Below are 19,008 nucleotides of genomic sequence, written 5' to 3' on the forward strand. Positions count from 1 at the left end.
TCGAGATATCGTGTTCAGATTGCCAGGCGCGCAGTCTTCGAACGTTTTTTATTCCCCGGACCTAGTTTACCGCTGTTTTTAAACCAATATCGTCTGCAAACTTCCGTGTAGAGGTGTTTTTCCCATGGAAACGATAACTCAGAATAAAGATTTCCTTTTTTCAATAAAAAAAGTTTACTGGATCAATCGAAGTAAAAGTTGATACCTTATACGCAAAAAAAGAAACGAGGTTAAAGTTCCAATTTTAGAATGTTTTTAAAAAAGTCGAGTTTTCAAATTATGAATACATTTTTTTTATCATAGTTCTCTGAACTTAAAAGCTGCAGGATAACGATTGTTCGTTCAAAATGACCTTGTCGAAGAAAGTAACGCAGTAAATAAAAAAAAAAAAAACAACACTTTCAAATCTATGTGTTCTCTAAGATTTTATCTTCTGTTTTTATTTTCGATCAATACGGGACGATTCAAGGGATTTCAAGCCAAACGACGTGCATGCTGAGAAAAATTTTATTCTTCATAATATATTATTGCATAGTTAGATGTGATTATACTTGTCGATGGAAATTTTCTAATTATTCAGACGTTAGGTCTGTAGTTTAAAATACTTTTTCAGTCAGACAAAGTTTATCAAGAAAATATATGAAGTAAATAAATTTCCTGGATTTACGATAAAGAAAACTAATTTTCACCTTTACATCCGACAGAACTAATAATTTTCGTATTATGATGTGAAAAAATGATACGACACTCTTGTAAAGAACAATCTAACCCAAGGACGAGAGTAGAAATTTATCTCAGTGTAAGGTTTCACCGCAATATCCCGTAGTTTTTTGTTAAAAGGACAAGGCTGGTCATTTTTCGCTGGGAATATCTCTCCGCGTAACCTTTCCGCCCATGACGCGAACCTTTTGGCCGGATCGAGTTTCCCGGCAACTCGTCTCGAGACGCGGTTAGGCGACGATAGCTGGCTGGCTGTCACCAAGGGTGAAATACAGGGTACAGGGTACAGGGTGAAATGCCGGGCTTGGTGGACAACCCCTAATGGAGGGCTCGAACTTACCCTCGACGGACGAAGTTGGCAAGGTAGTGGACGAGCAGTCTGGACAAAGTTTCATCCGCGGTTGTGAAATTGGTGCGAGTCGCCAAGGCGGAGGCCGTCGGCTCGCCTCGTAGCAGAGGCACCCCGAGGAGATACGGCAGCTCGTCACCCTTCAGGCTGACCCTATCGCCGGGCTGAAAGTGGAAAAAGTAGCCTCGACCTCCGTTCGACGAATGGAGCAGCGCCAAACGCAGAAGCGGAGCGGCGACCTGACCGTCGCCGAGAAGGGACAGGAGGCCCTCGCATATCACCGAAGGACTTTGCTCGCCTCGTTCCCAATCCGTGTACTCGTTCCGCAGGGTTGAATATATCTCGTGGAGGTGGTAGCGGTAGGTGTTCCTGACGTAGGTCCTGAGGATGCGATCTCGCCGCGTCTCGTTCAGACCTTTCTGCAAATCGGAGAGAACTTGTCGATTAGACATTTTTTGTAATGTTTCGTTGGGGGCGAGTGTTGTTAGGACTATTGGAGAATGTCCTGTGACGTTGAGCCCAGTTGTTGTCGGCGACGTTTTACATGCTGTTCGGTTGAAAATACGTAAGAAATTCAAGGATATTGGAAATGGAATGTTTATAGGAGACAAGAATAATTCAGGGATAGTTTTCGGGACTTTTGAAGGAGAAGAAAGATTTAAGGACTGATGTCCAGGACCATTTGACACCGTGTTTGTTGCCACGTAATCCAAGTTTTTTCATTTTAATAGAGACAAATCGTAATTCTTGGGAGTTCAAATTACGCATTTCACGTAGAAATGTATTGCAGGGAAAATCTGACGATTTGATGATATTTTGTAGGCACGATTCTTCGTTCTGAACTTATTACTTTTTGACTTGTTTATATGTACACTTGAAAATTGTATTGATTGGATTTTCGTGTTTTTGAATATTCTGAATTCGGACTATTTTACTTTTTTACTTTAACCTGATATCAATAATAGGACGTTGAACTACGATTTATTCTGATAATGTTGAATGTTGTATGAAAAAATTGTCACTTAACGTCTAAAGGAAGTTTCACTAATTTTTTCGAGCATTTTTAGGACTACCAAAAATTGAAAAACGATTAATTGAAAGCGTCGTGACTTCTACAGATTCAAAAAAATATATATATATTCTTTATCCTTCAGCAGCGTATAATTTTTCCAACTTTGAAATTCCCAGCTTCAAGAATACAAAATTTGTAATCTTCCCGAGTTCTTTTGCGGATTAGCTGATTGAAAACTTGATGTAGAATGGAAGAGGAAAGGTATAAGCTTGAATAATCTGAAAATCCCTGCGCGAGTAAAACGAAAAATTCACCTCGCTAGGCCGATTGTAAAAAGCAAAAGGTCAGCTGCTTGCCGCCACCCTCTACATCCACATCCCGATATTTTACCCGTAGCAGAACTTTTATCTCCACGCTTATCCGCGCACAGGACGGTTCATGAATTGTTGATTTGTCGTCAGAGACACGCGTACAAGTAGCTAAAATATCCATATTTTTTCATAAATTTCACGACAATGGACGAGTGTTGATTAGAGAAGTTCGAGGAGTGCCGCCCGCAGGAATCCCGATGAATTCTACGACGTACCTGTAACAACAGAAGCTGCCAGCAGCGAGCCATCCGGATCAATCTTTTCCTGCGATTGCTTGCTCCTTCGTGCCGGATAGGATATCCTCTCCAGCTGCTATCGAGGATAACCTGCACGTGGAGGTTTCTCACCCTGCACCCTATCGAGCGGTATCAGCCTCTCTCCGAGCCGATGGCCGCCGATTTATCGGTCAATTTCAATTATCGGATACCCTTCGCGTCCGCTAAACCACTCTGCAACCCGCGCATACTCCCCGGGAGTCTAGGAGCGATTCATTTATCTTGGCTATCCACTCACCTGAAAATCTTCGTCGGTAAGGTCCAGCCAGGCTTCACCTGAAGTTAATCCCATCAGTAAATCCCGCTGACCAAACGCCGCGTACTCAGCACCGGGACCCGGGATCACCGATATCAAACCCGAGGATGCCGCCGTCGGCTGGAACGTCTGTGGGATTTGTTATTTTTCCACTTTGTTCATCGGCTCGGTGTAATCACTCGCCCGAATGACTCGGACGATCTTTCAAGTCTTTCTCCGCCGCTGCTAGGTGGGCACCGTTTTTTTTTCCATTCCCTCGCATTTGCCTTTACAAGTATCCCAGGATCAAACCGAGTCGTTAAACGCGGTTCCAGGGAAAATTGTATGTCGGTATACAGATGCCGATCAATGGGAAGTGTCTAATTGCCCGGAACGGCCGCAGCCACTTCGCCCTTAATAAAAAATAACGCCATTTTGCATTCGATCGAAGTACTGCTCGAGTTACGCCGTCTTTGAGAGCTTGCAGGCTCTTCACTCCCGAAGGTTGGACTTCGCATTGCTGGTGTAAACGCTAACAAAGCTTCTTTGACACCAAACGTCAGCCAAATCGTCTCGGTTCTCGCTCATTGAAAGTCGAAGAAAAGTCAAAATGCACGTTGCGATGCCTTTTGACTTGGCTGATCATGGACCCGAGCTAAATTAATCGATCGGAAAAGAAAATTCTGCTCTTTTTTTAATAAAAAGATTACAAGTGTTCAAAATCGTTGATCGCGTTGATTGTCTAACATCCAAGATTTGCGTTGGGGAGGGGGGAGCCGTTATTTGAGTATTGTCCAATATCAAGCAAGTCAATAATATTATAATACACCGTTATACATAAATAGGCAATAAATGCTTCGGAATTGGGGGTGAATTTAGGGGGCATTTAATACAAAGTTTCCGTCTGCTCGCGAGGCGAATGGCGACACGAAGAACGTATACATTACAGGCGGGGAGGATCGAAAGACTTGAAAGTTGGGGGAGGGGTTGTCAGCTCGAGGCCTTATTTCAATGTCTCGCTAACCTGGTGGGCCGCAATGGGAAGAACGGCGCCGTCGACGAAGGGGGCGAAGCCTGAGGTAAATCTCGGAGGCTCGAGTTTGACGTCCAAAAGCTGTTCCAGGGATCGAAGCCGGAGACACGGAGCTATGTCGTCCGTCTCTACGTCCCCCGAGCACTGAGATTGGTCGGCAACACGCCGCTTCACGGATAAAGGATCGCGCTGTATCGCCCACGAAGACAGAGCCGATCCGCCGAGGAGCACCACCCTTTGCACTAACTCTGAAACAGGTCGAGTGAAAACGTTGGTCGGTTTTATAACTTTTCGTTTCACTGTTTTCGGAGGAAAAATTAGGTTATTGTAATCACTCATAAAATGAAAAGTTGAGTTTTCACCAGATCTTGACATTTCAAGTTCTGGAGAATTATATTGTGTGTGTTTGAAAGCATGTGATCAATTTTTTTCATCTTTGATATTTAGAGAACGAGTTACAGAGTTTCAATGATTTTAGTGAGTCGCAATCGATGGGCTTTACCAAATTTAGAACTGAGTAGATTTTGGATTCGATCGCCTCGGCACTTTTTCAATTATTCCGATTCCAAAAAATCAACTAAAAATTATGATACCTTGAGAATGGATGAATGAATTTTAATGGAAATTGGTTTCACGCCATGGCCAGTCTGAAGCCAAAATTGAGTAAAATTTTTATTTGTGTTGAATTCACCAAATACGCGGAAAAAAATATTTTGACAGTTGAAATAAATTTTACATCATACTCGAGAACGCGAATTATTGTTTTGACCAATCTTTTGCGGACCCAAACAGCATTTATTTGAATCGAGAAAATATTTCTTTCGCCATGTTTGGTAAAGTTAGATTGTCAACTTGTTCCAGGAAGCTAACGAATTCAGTTTCCACGTAGTTGCTGATTTGCACAATATCAATTCCAATATTGCACAACATCATGATTCCTTCTACGGTTCTGTCACTGCGATACTTACACGTCTCTCACGAAAACAGCGAATCTCACTTGTAATTCAGACAAGGAAATGCCTTCCGCTTGATCGGCAAAAAAAGATTGTTGCAACGAGTGTGGCTGACAAGGAAAGGATAAGATAAGCCCATTCGTAGCAAGGATCACATCTGCAAGGACTCGACAACGCGACCCTAGTTTCGCGTTGCCTCGGTTCAACCGCACCTTCGCGGTCTCTTTATTGAGATTTTAGGGCTACCATTTACTTTGTGTTTCTCTCAGGGCTTAGCAAACCTTCGTCATGTAGAGCCGCCATCCTCTCTAAGCCCCTTGTATAGAACAGGAATGTAACTCAAAGCTCCAGGGCGGCTATATGTGTATTTAAATACATATAAACATATGTACGAGTGAATTTTCGTCCAGTTTTCGCCATATTTCAACAGTCACTTTCACTTACTGGCTTATTGCTTTTTCGCAGATTCGTCTCTCTTCATTTATCCCCTCAGCGAAACGTTAAGCGAAAAGAGAGCGAGACGCGGATCAAGTAGTACAAATCGATCGTACAGTCGGACCGTTTTAAAATCATCACTAATCTCTGTACTTATTCTTCGTAGTATCAATAATACGAACCTCAAAACCTTACCGCACAAGTCGACTACTTGAAATGACTTTACTACGAAATCGCGAGAAGAAAATAAACAGCCAAAGAATTGCAAGAAAATTCTCTGAAGTTCGTTGAGGTTAATTTTCACTCGAATGAAACAACCGTAAGGGTAGGAAGAACCATCATGCACAAGAAAGTGATATAGCATCGTGGAATCTCAAGTATCTCGTTGAATTTTCATCATGCATAATAAAATACACAGGTACATACTACATATATATATATATACACACACCTAATATCAGGGGTGATAAATACAAGCTTATGAAAATTGAAACAGGAGACACCCGGTATAACGTAACTCAGACTCGAGGCAGGCAAAGCCGGACTTTATAACCGGCTTCAGAAAGTATGGAGGGAGGTTTTTGTACTTCAGGTATGTACACAGTCATCCTGTATATCTATGTACAATGTACACAAGTGTATGTATCCAGTCAGAGTGGCGGAGGGCGAGACTATTGTGTGCCTGCCGAATATTAGGCTGGGGTTCGTTAGCGAAAAAGCGACATAATCCTGAGGGCAGTGCGGTTGCAGTTTTGTCCTCGAGTACTTCTGCGTCCCACTGTCATCTACCTCTCCGTGTTTTCACCGCTTGAGGAAGCTTGTTAAGCCTCGAGTATCTCGTGTCCAAGGATCACAGTTCGCCGTTCTTTCGCGGTGAAGAGTTCCTCCTGACTTACTCAGAGACATGCAGACACACGCGAACACACATGTGTGGACATCTTCTCTTATGCTCTTCACTTGCCGACTCGTTTCTCGAATTGTTTTTCCCCGCAATTTTTCCACGTTTCTTAAAAATCACAGTTTTATAGCTAAAGGAAAGCAGGAATAGATTTTAAAAAATTCTTTTTATAGACAGAAAAAATAACTTGTCTGAATTAGAACCTCTGAATCGATATTTGATTTTCATTATATTTTTTTTTTTTTTGAATTCTTCAAGTGTTTCACTTAATTCGAATTGATCGATGAAAATTTTATCGTACCTCAATTGTGCAGGTTTTTTCGATGATTGTTTTTTACTTTTCACTTCTTTTTCTTCACAACAATCGTCGCATTGATTCAGTGGACAGAGTTTTCATGCCTAGTTGACAATGTGCTTGTTTCGAAGCGATTTCATGTTTAGCCACTTGCCTTTAGACTTTAGAGAGTTTGCTGTGGCTTAACGTCGATTTCTAGTGAGTTTGCATGATCAATCTTGTGCCGATTTTCACCGGGTGAGTCCCTTGGACCCTGAGCCCAAGTAAATAACGTCTTTCCAAGCGTGAACGTCCACCTTGCCTTCCGTTAACAAGCGATAAGTATCTGGTTCACGCTTGTAAAATTGGAGCTCGATATTTGAACTTTGAAGATTAGATTGAGTTCATCCGGGTTGCGAATAGACAAACAAAAACTGCAGGCCCTGCACTCTGCTGTATAATTTTTTTCACTCATTTTTTTTTTTTACTTCTTCTTCTTATCTCGGTGATTTAAAGTTTCGTACGAGATATTTTTTCCGCTCAATTTACCCGCGACGTATTTTTTTCCAGCCTACGTTACCGCCGACGAGATAAACTTCCGCTTTTCAAAGCGTGGCTCAGCTATCACGCAGACTTCTATGCTGCTGCACTGCAGAAGCTATCGGCTCGTTCTACAAAGTTTTCTCGATATCCTCCCGCTGAGAGGTTTGCCGATACGATTTTGCGTTATCTGGAATCGCTTCGCCGTTTTATTCCATGTTTCAAGCGGAGAAGAAAACCACTTGAGAAAAAAAATGAGAAATAAAAGAAAAAATAACGAGAGAGAAAGGAAGAAACTATTCCGCAATCGACCTCCTCTCCCCCCCCCCCCCCCCCCCCTTTCCGAGCGAAGTATCGCGCGTACGGAAATTGAAAACAAAAAATGTAATTCCCATCAGCATCTACTCGCGTAAAGTCTCTTTGGCAAATCGCTCGCGTTAGCGTAGCCTGAAATCTGATCTTCGTTCATAATTACCACTAGCCATTGGCGAAACTGCCAAAAGATTGGCCAACGCCGCTCCCGTTCCGTGTCCAAGCAGCGTGATGCGTTCTGGGTCGCCGCCAAAAGCGGCCAAATTCTCCCTTAGCCAATGGAGTCCCGCGACAAGATCCATCAGCCCGAAATTTCCCTGCGCGCTAGCTTTGGATCCGGTTTTTAGAAAGCCTGAAAAACATGGAAAGCAGAAAAAGAAGCACATTATTGATATTGCAAGTACAATGAATATATATATATCTAGTATACAATACAGTAGGACGTTATACTTTTCCTTAAATATAATGTATAACCGAGGAAATGAAACCGCGGGGGAAAAAAAAACACTGTTTCTTTCTTCAGCCATATTTTCACCGCGGATTAAATTGAAAGGGAGCAGAATTATGTGTGTATGTACGCTTGGAATAGAATGGAATGACAGTTATATATATATATATACCAAACCTAATTCACAGGGGCAAGAGAAGAATAAAAATAAGTCGTAAAAAAAAAAAAAATTCAGTGAATAAAATTTCAAGTCGATGATATATTATTTTTCCCACGTGATAGATGGATAAGGGTCGGATTCTTATCTTCCTTTCTTGCTTCCTTTTTTTCCTTTTCTCTCCGTTTCACTTTTTTCCATTTCTTTTTTAATTCTTTTCATAGCTGGGTCCGCAATTACATTCACCTCACGTAGCCTCGCTCTCGAGATCTGCGGGCAAGACGCGGGCGGAGGGGGGGGGGGGAGGGGAGGGGGAGGGCTGGACCCGACGGTAGGATGAAACTCCGGATACCCTGCAGAGCCGAAGCGAACGAGGGGGTGGAATTCAAAAAGGAAAGAACTTCCTGATGGGGTAGAGACTATTAAACGCACTCCACGGGCGGAGTAAAGGGCTGCAGAAGATGTGAAACACGAAATAAAAATGGCAAATGTGAAGAGTACGCGGGATGTGTTTAAGGACGAAAGCAACAAAAACGTATCGCGTGTAAAAAACTAAACACCGATTGGCTATCCGCCGTCACTGATTAGCAAGCGGAAAACCGGAAAAAGAGAAAAATGGAAAACCTAACTCCTATCTTAACCTCTAATTTGCATTGTGTTTTTATCCCTACGGCAAACTAAGGGGAAAACTAAGTCGACAATTATACGGCATTTTGTTAATCTCGCTGGTTTTTGCTCTTACATGCATGTCCTTATTTTGTATTCACACCCGTATCCTTGCTGCACCACTGCTACTGTAATATCTTGTACCGTGGTTATGTACAACATTATATTATACTCTTGATCCTTCTTCATTCACTGCGAGATCACCGCACTCATTGTCATTTCCACTTAACCCAAATAATTACGACAATGGCTCTGGAGACGGCTTTCTACCTTTCAACGAAATATCCACGCCCACATGTACGGTTGGCAGTTTTTCGGCGGTTGGATGAGGGAGAGAGAGGAGGAGGAAGAGGAAAAGTAGGATGATGACGATGATGATGATGATGATGATGAAGATGAGGATATATCGGCAAAGTTTGCCCGTTTTGACGAGGAGACCTTGTCTTCCAAAGTGCCCGAAATATAACGTTTCTCGTTTTGTTATCTTCATTATTCTCCTCATCACGATTAAATTTTTTTTTTTTTCCCTCCTTCTTCTTCTTGTTTTATTCTTCTTTTTATTCGTCACATTTCCAACATTGCTACGGGCACTGTTTTTCTTTTTCTCTTTTTATAGAACCCTGAAATAGGTAGGCATAATTCTCCTCGCGAAACGTGCTCCGGATTATTTATGATCAGATTAAGAAAATGAGTCAGAAACGGGTCGAAGAAATTATCGGAGAACACGAGTTCTCAAATTGAAATTGATAAATAATGTTCTTTTTATACGATTTCCAGTAATTGCTAAAGAATAATAAAGATATACTAATCCGTTCTACAGAAGGTGTGAATATTTTTTATACCTTAGTATGCTACAATAAATTACTCATCATTCAATTTTTCAACTGTTCAAAACCCGTGCTTTAAGAAAATCTTTAAGACAATGCTAAAAGAATTTCGATTATCCGTTTAATTTCCCTCTAATTATAAATGAAATCGTTTATTTTACAACAATCCAACGTTTCGTCTATAATAGTAACGTTTAGTTTTGGCGCTGGGAACGAAAACCGTATTGATCAGCCAATAATATTGTCGGTGTTTAGTTTGCGCAACAGCTAACAGAGGTCGAATCGAGAATCGAAATTCCGATGATCGTTTAGTTCCCATCAAACCGATCTCGGGTAAACACGTGCTACAAGTGTTCGTCGTTGAGTGTGTTGAGTCGTAATACGAAATCGCGTTGTGATAAAGAGTGAACAGGTGAGTGCGTGACCTTTTCCTAACTGGTCGCCGATATCGCAGTGGTAAACACCAGGGTCCATTTATTTACTCCGATACAGGGGTAAGTACTTGTTACTTAAGTCATAATTCAGGTGACTTTGGTAGCGGGAGTTGATTTGTAGAATTCATTAACTGAAAATGAGCTGTGATGCATCAACGTCGGACAAAGAATCGGACTTTTCTAGGCGATAACAAAAACTGGATGGAATATATGACGTCATTTCCCTAATGTTATTATAACGATTCGAGGTTACAGTTGAAATTCATGGGATTCAAAGTTTCTTTCTTATGTATATATATAAATAATATATGAATGGGACGCCTGATCGAAAACGAAATTTAACTCGTTCAAGTACAGAAATTGTAATTGTTAAGTTTGTATCGATCGTGCGATATAAAACGGACGACAAAATTGGGAAAATGACAAAGTCAAGGTAACGAGGAATTAAACTCAAGCTAAATTATTTGAGTTTTGTCCAGAGAATCTCTTTGAATTGAAAACAATTTCAAAAACGGATAATTCAAACGACTAAAGCTTGTAATTATTGGTAATTTCCAATATTATCACATTGCTGTTAATATAATGCAATTTTCACATTAGATAATAAAAAAAAGAAACAAAGCATTGATTTAGCCTTTTTGAAACAAATTGCCGATAACTAAGCTTTCTTCATTTGACTCTGCGGTTTTTAACATAGATCTTACAATTTTAATGTTTTTCCAATAATTCGATTATAGCCGATAAATAATATACTATTGACTATATATAAGAAGTCAATGAACTCAAGTTAGACTTCTTAAACATAGATATTATTATATTACTATTTTAATATAATTTTCCCATCAAATTGCACGGTGACCTATAATCCTTCCGTGGACTATCTATCAGTCTATTCGTCTATCGAGCTCCTGGGTAAACAATCGATAATCTCACGTATCTCCTTTCTTCTCTACTCCACGTACATAAATATAAAACTCAACCTCTCCGTCCGTCCATACGTTCGCTTATAACTCCGAAACCATTAAACCAATTCCGATTCTTTTCTTCCTTATGGACAGCTACAACCAGATTTTAGGCTATCTTTCGTTGCAACCAGGTCAATATTTTTGAAGATAAAACCATATTTCCAAGCAAGGTCGAACCGGGACGACACACTTAACCGAAAGCTGTCCAAGCTTTCACAGCATAGAGAGAAAAGTTATGTTCAAAACTTTTCAACTTCTCCACAAGGTCTATAAAAAAGTCCGCGATAGCATATGGCTGTGTCTAATAGTTTTTCTGCCACGAGTAGCAATCGCAAATATTCACTGCTAGTACAGGTACAGGTACAGTACCTATGTATAAAAATAAAAAATTATGTATGAACATAAAAATCTTACAGCATGAATTCATCGTCAACGAACAACGATCTCTCCCGTCTCTAAAATCCTTTCAATTTTCTTTCGCCTTTTTCTCTCACGAACATCCATTCCTGCATTCTACTTCTCGCCCCCCAACATTTTCTGTCACACTTTCCTTTCCTTAAAGTACCTTATCACACCACCCCACCCCACCCCCCTCCCCCCACCCTATCTTCCTCCGCCATGTTTTCCACAAGGATGACGCTACGACTGAGCTTTACGCGTTGCGTTACGTTGCGTTGCGTCGCGTCGCGTCGCGTCGCGTCGCCTCCGACGAACGAATAACGGAGGGGCCGCAGGGGGCTGGAGGGGGCCGGGGGTTGAGAGGTGTGACGTGGTGAAAAGCTCCGACGACTCGCGGCCAGCGACGCACCCCGCGAGTAGAAGGCCCGGGCCCCGTCAAGGCTGGTATAAACGGCTGCAATCAATACGGGGGTTGCCTCGGCCCACGGAGAACGAACGCGCGCGTCCTTCCTTCCCTCCCTCCCTCCCTCCCTCCCTCCCTCCCTACGTACAACAGACCCTCCGCCTCCAACCCCCAACCCCCAACCCCCAACCCCCATCCTTCACCTATGCCTGTATGCATCGTTGGGGGTGTGTAACGCCAGAGGATGTGGGGGACGCACTCTGTACTTTATGTATATATATATATATATATATATATATATCTGCGTTGTATGTATGGTGTGTTTATGGTGTAGGTATATCGGTTAATATTTTATGTATACCAACATGCCAATCCGGGACTCTATATGTGTGTAACCGCCCTTTGGTGCACCGGGGTGTCCACCCGAAATCTATTACATGCGGCTCTTCATCGACAGATTTATTCGACGATTTTTACTGCGTTTTATTCCGTTTATCGTTACTTCTATGGGTGAGGGTACCTGCTCGATGTTATACAATAGACGGTGCAAAATCAACTTCGATCACAAAGATCGCGAAGAAAAGTTTCACACTTTTTAAATGGTTTTAATTGATTTTAAATGATATTAGTTTTTAGGTATTTTTCGCCGATGTTTTTTAACGTATAATCGAAATTTTTGTATAGTCCAGTATAGTTGGACGATTTTTTACTTGAATTCTCTCCGACGAACAAATTTTTGTGATGTTTATTTTCTTGTGGGGTCTTAGCGATTCTGGGTGATATTTAAAAAACTGTATAAATATAAGATATTGCGGAAGAAAATTTTCGCACCCATGTTATTGTTATTTTATATCTGTTAAATTTTATTATTTTCTACAAAGTTGGTTTAAAAACATTTGTTATGCTTTTAAAAATTTTTGTTTATACCGTTTCAGTAAATTGTTCGACTCATTATACTGTTTTGGTTAATTTGCGCGAAAATTTCGAGCCGTTGGAGCAGCTGAATAATTATACTAAAAGATTAACTGTAGAGGAAATAGAAACTGAGGCTGTAAAAGGGATGTTTAAAATAAATGAACCATGAATTCAACCATACGTACACGTTTAGGGTTACAATTTAGTAAACGTTTAGTCGACGTAATTAAATTAAACTCTTACAGTACCTACTGCTTGCTACTGAATAACGTATAAAGTACATGCTCGTTTCAACTGCCTTAAAGGTATAAGTTTCTCAGAAGTTCGAGTCAGGCGTTTCATTGAAATACAGCCAGTTAGTTACATTGCCTGTTATATTATACATTTCATTCAATATCGGTATTAAACACAGTCTGCAACACAGGTTTCACGCAGAATATGAGGTATTCCACGTCAATTCGACTAATGATTTTACCTCACTAATTTTCATTTCAGTCATAATTTTTTATCCGATTGTACCGAAATCGAATTTGAAAAAAATTCTCAAAAATTCTTCGATCACAGACGATCATTTGAGGCCGAATATGGAGGTGGATACTATTTTTTTTAACACTTGTTTGCCTGATTTCAAAAATATGAAAATTCCTAAATTTGCTTAGTTTGGTATTTTATTGTTAATTATTCATTTTTACGTGGATGATTGTATGTATACGAAAATGGTGTAATTAAAAATGGTGAAGGAAAATCAATCGTCGAGTTGGTGTGGAATATTTCATATACAATTTAGGGTGGTGTTCAAAAAAGTCATTTTTGAATTTCGTCCAGTGCGCCTCCGTTGATTCCAAATAATTCAAAAATAATTCCATAATTTTTTCGGATTGTTATCTCAACTTTAATTCGTGCCCCCAAGAGGGTGGACTTCTCCATTCAACCCTTTCAAGACACATCAAATCTACCAAACGGGTTTAGATGAAATTTTGTAAAGAGGGGTTTTTAAGGGTGCTGATTACGAATCTGAACTCGAATTTCCAAAATTCAAAATTGGTGGATCCAATATGGCAATATCAAGTGACCTTCAGGGTTTTAGTCCAGCATATTGGATCCGCCACTTTGAATTTTTAAATTTTGAGTTCAGATTCGTAATCAGTGAACCACAAAAAACTATTCTATATCAGATTCCATCTAAATCCCTTCGGTAGATTTGATGTAAAAATCCACCCTCTTGGGGGCACGGGGTGGAGTTGAGATAAAAATCTGAAAAAAATTGCGGAATTACTTTTGAATTATTTGGAAACGATTTGGGGGTTCGCGCGCCGATCGAAATTGAAAAATGACCCTTTAAGGACCACCCTAATATACATATATATACGTTCAACATTGTTCTACCCGACGATGTCTTATTAAAACATTTTTTGCGCCAGCCCTTCTCACCATCTTGCTCTTCTCACTCTCTTTAAAGTAATAAATACCATTTGGTGTGTCAGTTTGACGGGCGAGTACTGAGGCGTCCAATTTAAGGGTATGAATAACGCCTTTTTCATGGTAATAACGCCGATATCGTGTTGTTTTTCCCCCGAATTCTCGTTCGGCCCATACATTACACGTATGCCGAGGTATATATACGAATATTGGTATGTACATACATGCGTACATAATATAGGTACGTAGGTTATACATATACCTATGAGCTGGTATCGAAAAGATAAAATAATCTCTGCCTCTACGTTGAAGTGACAAAAAGGAAGTGAAAAAAATATGTGCATACAATAATCATTACTAAAAAATATTCCGTCAAAGAAAATCTGTTCTGAGTTCTCTTTTCGTTCATTCATTTCAACAAAAGTAGAATCGATTAGTTTATCAGAGCAGAGAAGTAATATTTTGGTGGTCCTAATGGTATTGTTATGAGCTAAGCATTTCCTTTTTTTTTAATTTAAACAAAAAGAAGAAAGAAAAAATAAATTCGCCATTTCACCCCCTGTTTTCTTCCATTCGTCGCTCCTTATCGCTCTAAAGCCCCTGTCAGTTGCCTGCAGGGGCTATATACATACATATATATATATTTTATCCCGTTTCGCGATGAAAAATTTTTCTTAAAACAATTTTCACAATGTTATACCTATAGAATATAATTATAATATGAGCATGCGGCAAAAAGAAGAGAGAGAAACAAAAGTGAAAAAAGAAAAACCATATTTCTTTCTCCTTTACCTTTTGTTCTAATTATTTTTATTTTACTTTATTTTATTTTATATCCCATTTACCTCCGCTTTTGTACATTATTATCAAGCGAATTCCTTTTGGTGAAAATAACGCAAAAATAGAAATACACACAAAGAAGGGATGGGTCGGGGGAGCGGGGTGGGGGAATTCACGTTTCGCCGGCATGATTTCACCGTCGTAAGTTTTTTTCGAGATTTTTGATCGGTCCGCTGCGTACGTGGTATACCTAGCTACATATACCATGTACAAGGTGAAAATCAAAGCGTGCCAAAAATGTAAAATATACCGCGTATACGCGTCCCATCCCCCTTTCCTCCCATCCACCTAGGCGTGCAACCAATTTTCAATGGCTTACCGCAGTCTCTGGTTGACCGGTTTCGACCGTCGGTTATACGTTAACGGATGGACGTCCCGACGGCGCTAAAGGTCAAGGTCACGGCTCGCAGCTTAACCACGTCGGCCCGACGAGGGCGAGAAAGTGACGGAGGCAGGGCGGATAATTCCCTCGAAATTCTGCGCGATGGAGAGGGTGAAAACGGGACGAAGGGTGTCGATCGGATAGCTCGACGATTCTCGAGCAGAAATCCGTTTGACGGACTGATTTGCGATGCTTTTCGCCTCGGTGCGCTGGATTTGATGCAGTGATTCAGTGATTGCAAAAAGGGATGAAACGCAGGTTCTCAACGTCTGCTGCATGCCGTTTATCGGGGATTCTTTTGTTCCTCTCATTATTATATACCCCCAACCCTCCTTCTTCGTCGTTGTCGTCATCGCCGCATTTTCTTTTGAACCATTGTTTGCAGGGAAACCCTGAGACCTCCGAGAGACCCCCCTTCTGTACTCCTTCTTCCCTTGCACAATCCACTGAGATGCAATCAGGATATAAATAAAAGTCTGCAGACGGAAAGAGTCAGAGATGGCGTGATAGGGAGGGGGGTTAAAGCGAAGCTTTAATTCATATTGTTATGAGCGAAGTCCAAGACTATGCTTCGTCTTTAAACGTCCTCCAGTACATTCCAATTTTTATTCAATCCGATGTGAAATGAAGACTGAGCGGCCTTATATAATTTTACTCAGCCGTGAGATTAACGCGCAATTTTCACAAAACGTATTTTAGTACGGTATTTACCATGGCGAATTGCCAAAATTTCGATTCAGCGGGATGAAATTATTCTCCAGAAAAATCATCTATAATTCATGTAACCTGACGGTGAAAAATTCCAGTTTTAAGTAAACAAAAAATACCCAAACCACGGGGCTAAACACTCTCAACAAATTCGTTATTCTCGTTTGAAATATCGCTGGAATATTTTTATTCCTGCTACTAAATTAACCATTTTAATGTCTGACGGAAATGGACAAGAATTAACAGCAGAACGATCTCGTGTCTCACTGAATTTACGTTTATACACGGGGAGAAATAAAATGAAAAAATGTTAATTTACAAGAGACAGACAAAGACTTGGAAGAAAAAAAAAATCGAAATCGGTTGGATCGTACGTTTCATTTTTTTCTACTACCCGGTTGATAGATTTTCAAGGCAAACGTCTCGTACACGTAATTCGTAATTCGAAAGTTTTCCGCTGATCGAAGCCGCCTCTAATGCCTTACGTCGTATACGACAGCTGCTTTTACTACAATTGAATCTAACTCGATGGCGTGCAAGAGCCGAGATCTCAGGACTCCCGATTCGCCTCTATGATTGCTTTTCAAAAGCCAGGATTGAACCGGCGTGATAAAACCGTGCTATGAAAAAGAATCTCCTCTTGAAAGAAACCGACGTAGAAAGGTAAAAAATAACTCTTTATAGAGTTCACTTTGGCAGGAAAAAAGAACACGTCTGTATCTCTTTTACGATCCTTTATACGCCTGACACATTCGTTCGTGCGGTGAATCGCGAAGGGAAAAATTCATGGGGTACGGAGGCTTGCAAGGAGGGGTAAGAAAACAAAAGAAAAGAAAACTCTTGGAGGATTGTTCTTCGAAAGTTCTTTCCTGAAACTCATCGACATACACTGTTGATGTTTGCTCTCGGAATTTCTCTCTTCCTCTCGTTCGCCTCAAAATCGTCAACGAGTTCAAGCTCGCTCTTCGAAGGGTTGAGCCGATCGCAGACTCGTTACAACCCCGACAAACCCCTCGGTAGGCACAATATTTTTCGGCAACAACAGCCTCTCGCCTCGCTCTTAGTTTCCATCGATCAGTCGACCGAGTGTGTGGCGCCAAGTGGCTGCTCACTTTTCCTAATCGTAATCGGGGACCCGAAACGCTGGGGGACCATTCAGCGTGTAAATTAACCGGTTAAGTATTCACCGGGACCGATTAGCAAACGCCGAACTCCCGGCGCCGGCACATAAATACACTATGCAGGCATATTCGCCACACATGGTGAGAAGGACGGGCTGCCATGTTCCTCGCTTAAGCCGTTACCTCAACCCCAAACGAGGCTGGGCCAAGAGCTACGAATTAATTCTCCGCTAGCCACTGACGCGGTATAAATGCCCCGATTGCAGAATCGGTGATACACCCTCTGAAGCCTGTCTTCTTCCTTTCTTTCTCTATCTATCGCTTTCTCTCTATTAAATAGAAATCAACTTTCGAGTTCGTTTGTCTAACCGTCTATTTCCCATTTTCTTCCTACGTTTACAGAACTGGAGTGCTTCAAAAAGTCGATTAGCCTTTGTTACAAGGGAGCAGACTTCGGTTGCCGTTTCGACGGCTCTTCTCTTTTTTGCAAAGATTGTCAAGTAGATTGTATTTTGCAGAAATACGCGATCTGAGTTTTCATTCTCGTATCAGAGATTTTGGTCAGTATATAATATGTATTTTCAGAAGAATTGTGGAATGCGTTAATTACAGTTTGTGTTTGGTTTCTTTCAACTCTCTGAAAATTATATGAAAGTGATTCAGGGTTTCCTTTTTGGTTGAAACACGTTTGAACGAAGGATGGAATTTCTTTTTTCATTTTTTCGTATTTGAAGGACCGTAGAGCGAAGGCAGCTACCCTTCGGGCCATTTTCGTCCTCGTTCCCTCGTCCCTCACTCTTCACCCGCAATTACTTGAGCGGTATAAAATTTACTTCTTCAGAACAATGCGAGCGCTTTGAAAGCCTTTCGCGTTATAACGTATATAACAACGAAACGACAAGACTCGAGGATGACTTTTGTACACTCGACCCGCCAAAGGCAACCGGTAGGCAGGATTCGCAGGCACGGGATAGGGTTACCAGAGCGGCTTTTAGTCCTCGGGTAACTTGTTCGACATTCTTTCAGGAGAAGCTGGAACGACAAGGAGCGCGGAGGGCACGGGTATCGGGTTCTGAGATCTTCGGCAAACCCAAAGACAGCTCGTTATCCTTGGCAAATATTCAGAGCAGATCATCCAGCTATTTACATTCAACGGAAGGAAAGGACCGGGCTTCCGGAGATCCGAAATCCTCGTAAGATTATATCGAGTGATATTCACCGAGTTCAGATGTTAACCCAACCCACGGTTGACCCTGCAGGTTTCAAATTTCCCGCCTCTCGTGCCCGTCGCTTCTTGATAAAATCACTTCAGTCTCGACCCCTTGTACTCGCATTATGCATGAACCTTTCCCAGCTATGACCGGGCTGCTCTTTTCACTCGACGTGATCATCGACTTTCATGATACTTCCAAGTATACCCGTCTTGTAGGCCTTCCGAATTTTCCCTAAACTGCCCTGCAGTTCCGTCCTTCCCGCCGCGGCGGGACGTTTTATTGTCAATTTTACACCGTCCTGGGTCCACGAGTGGCAACAGATTTCAATCGAACGGATCTCGTAACTATTACCCAGTGCGCCTCGAGAATTTTACTTCAATCGATACGGTTTTCATGGCACTGATATTCCTTTATTTTTATCAATAAACGTTTCATTCGCAAATGAAAATAGAAATTCCTTTAGATCGATATCAAAATTCGTTTCTTTCGCCACTTGACCCGACTCGTATAGCCGACGGTAATATCAACGAAAATTCACATTCCAAACGACGCGAATTGATACGCGAAAAACCAAATTCCAGATACTATAGTAACAAAGTTATTCATGGCTCGTTTCGAGGCACCTTTGAAAAGTACAATAGATACACCAATTCCTTGGACGATATCAAAGTGAGAGGTATATTCAATTTGGAAAATCGGTGCA

General features: G+C 41.2%; 1 protein-coding gene across 3 annotated transcripts in view; it reads right to left on the reverse strand.

Annotated features, from left to right (window-relative positions):
* LOC124406124 (neuroligin-1-like) overlaps positions 1 to 19,008 on the reverse strand; it is a 36,209-nt gene that overhangs the window by 5,030 nt on the left and 12,171 nt on the right. For 2 of the 3 annotated variants that reach the window (XM_046881510.1, XM_046881509.1), the window contains 4 exons: positions 7,571 to 7,759; positions 3,987 to 4,243; positions 2,966 to 3,112; positions 1,061 to 1,488 (listed from right to left, as the gene is read on the reverse strand). In XM_046881510.1, coding sequence (XP_046737466.1) covers positions 1,061 to 1,488; positions 2,966 to 3,112; positions 3,987 to 4,243; positions 7,571 to 7,759 — 1,021 coding nt within the window. The remainder of the gene's footprint in view (positions 1 to 1,060; positions 1,489 to 2,965; positions 3,113 to 3,986; positions 4,244 to 7,570; positions 7,760 to 19,008) is intronic. The other variant, XM_046881511.1, reaches the window with a different exon arrangement.

The sequence above is a fragment of the Diprion similis genome, chromosome 4 (assembly GCF_021155765.1).
Source record: "Diprion similis isolate iyDipSimi1 chromosome 4, iyDipSimi1.1, whole genome shotgun sequence".
In the NCBI taxonomy this organism is placed as follows: Eukaryota; Metazoa; Arthropoda; class Insecta; order Hymenoptera; family Diprionidae; genus Diprion; species Diprion similis.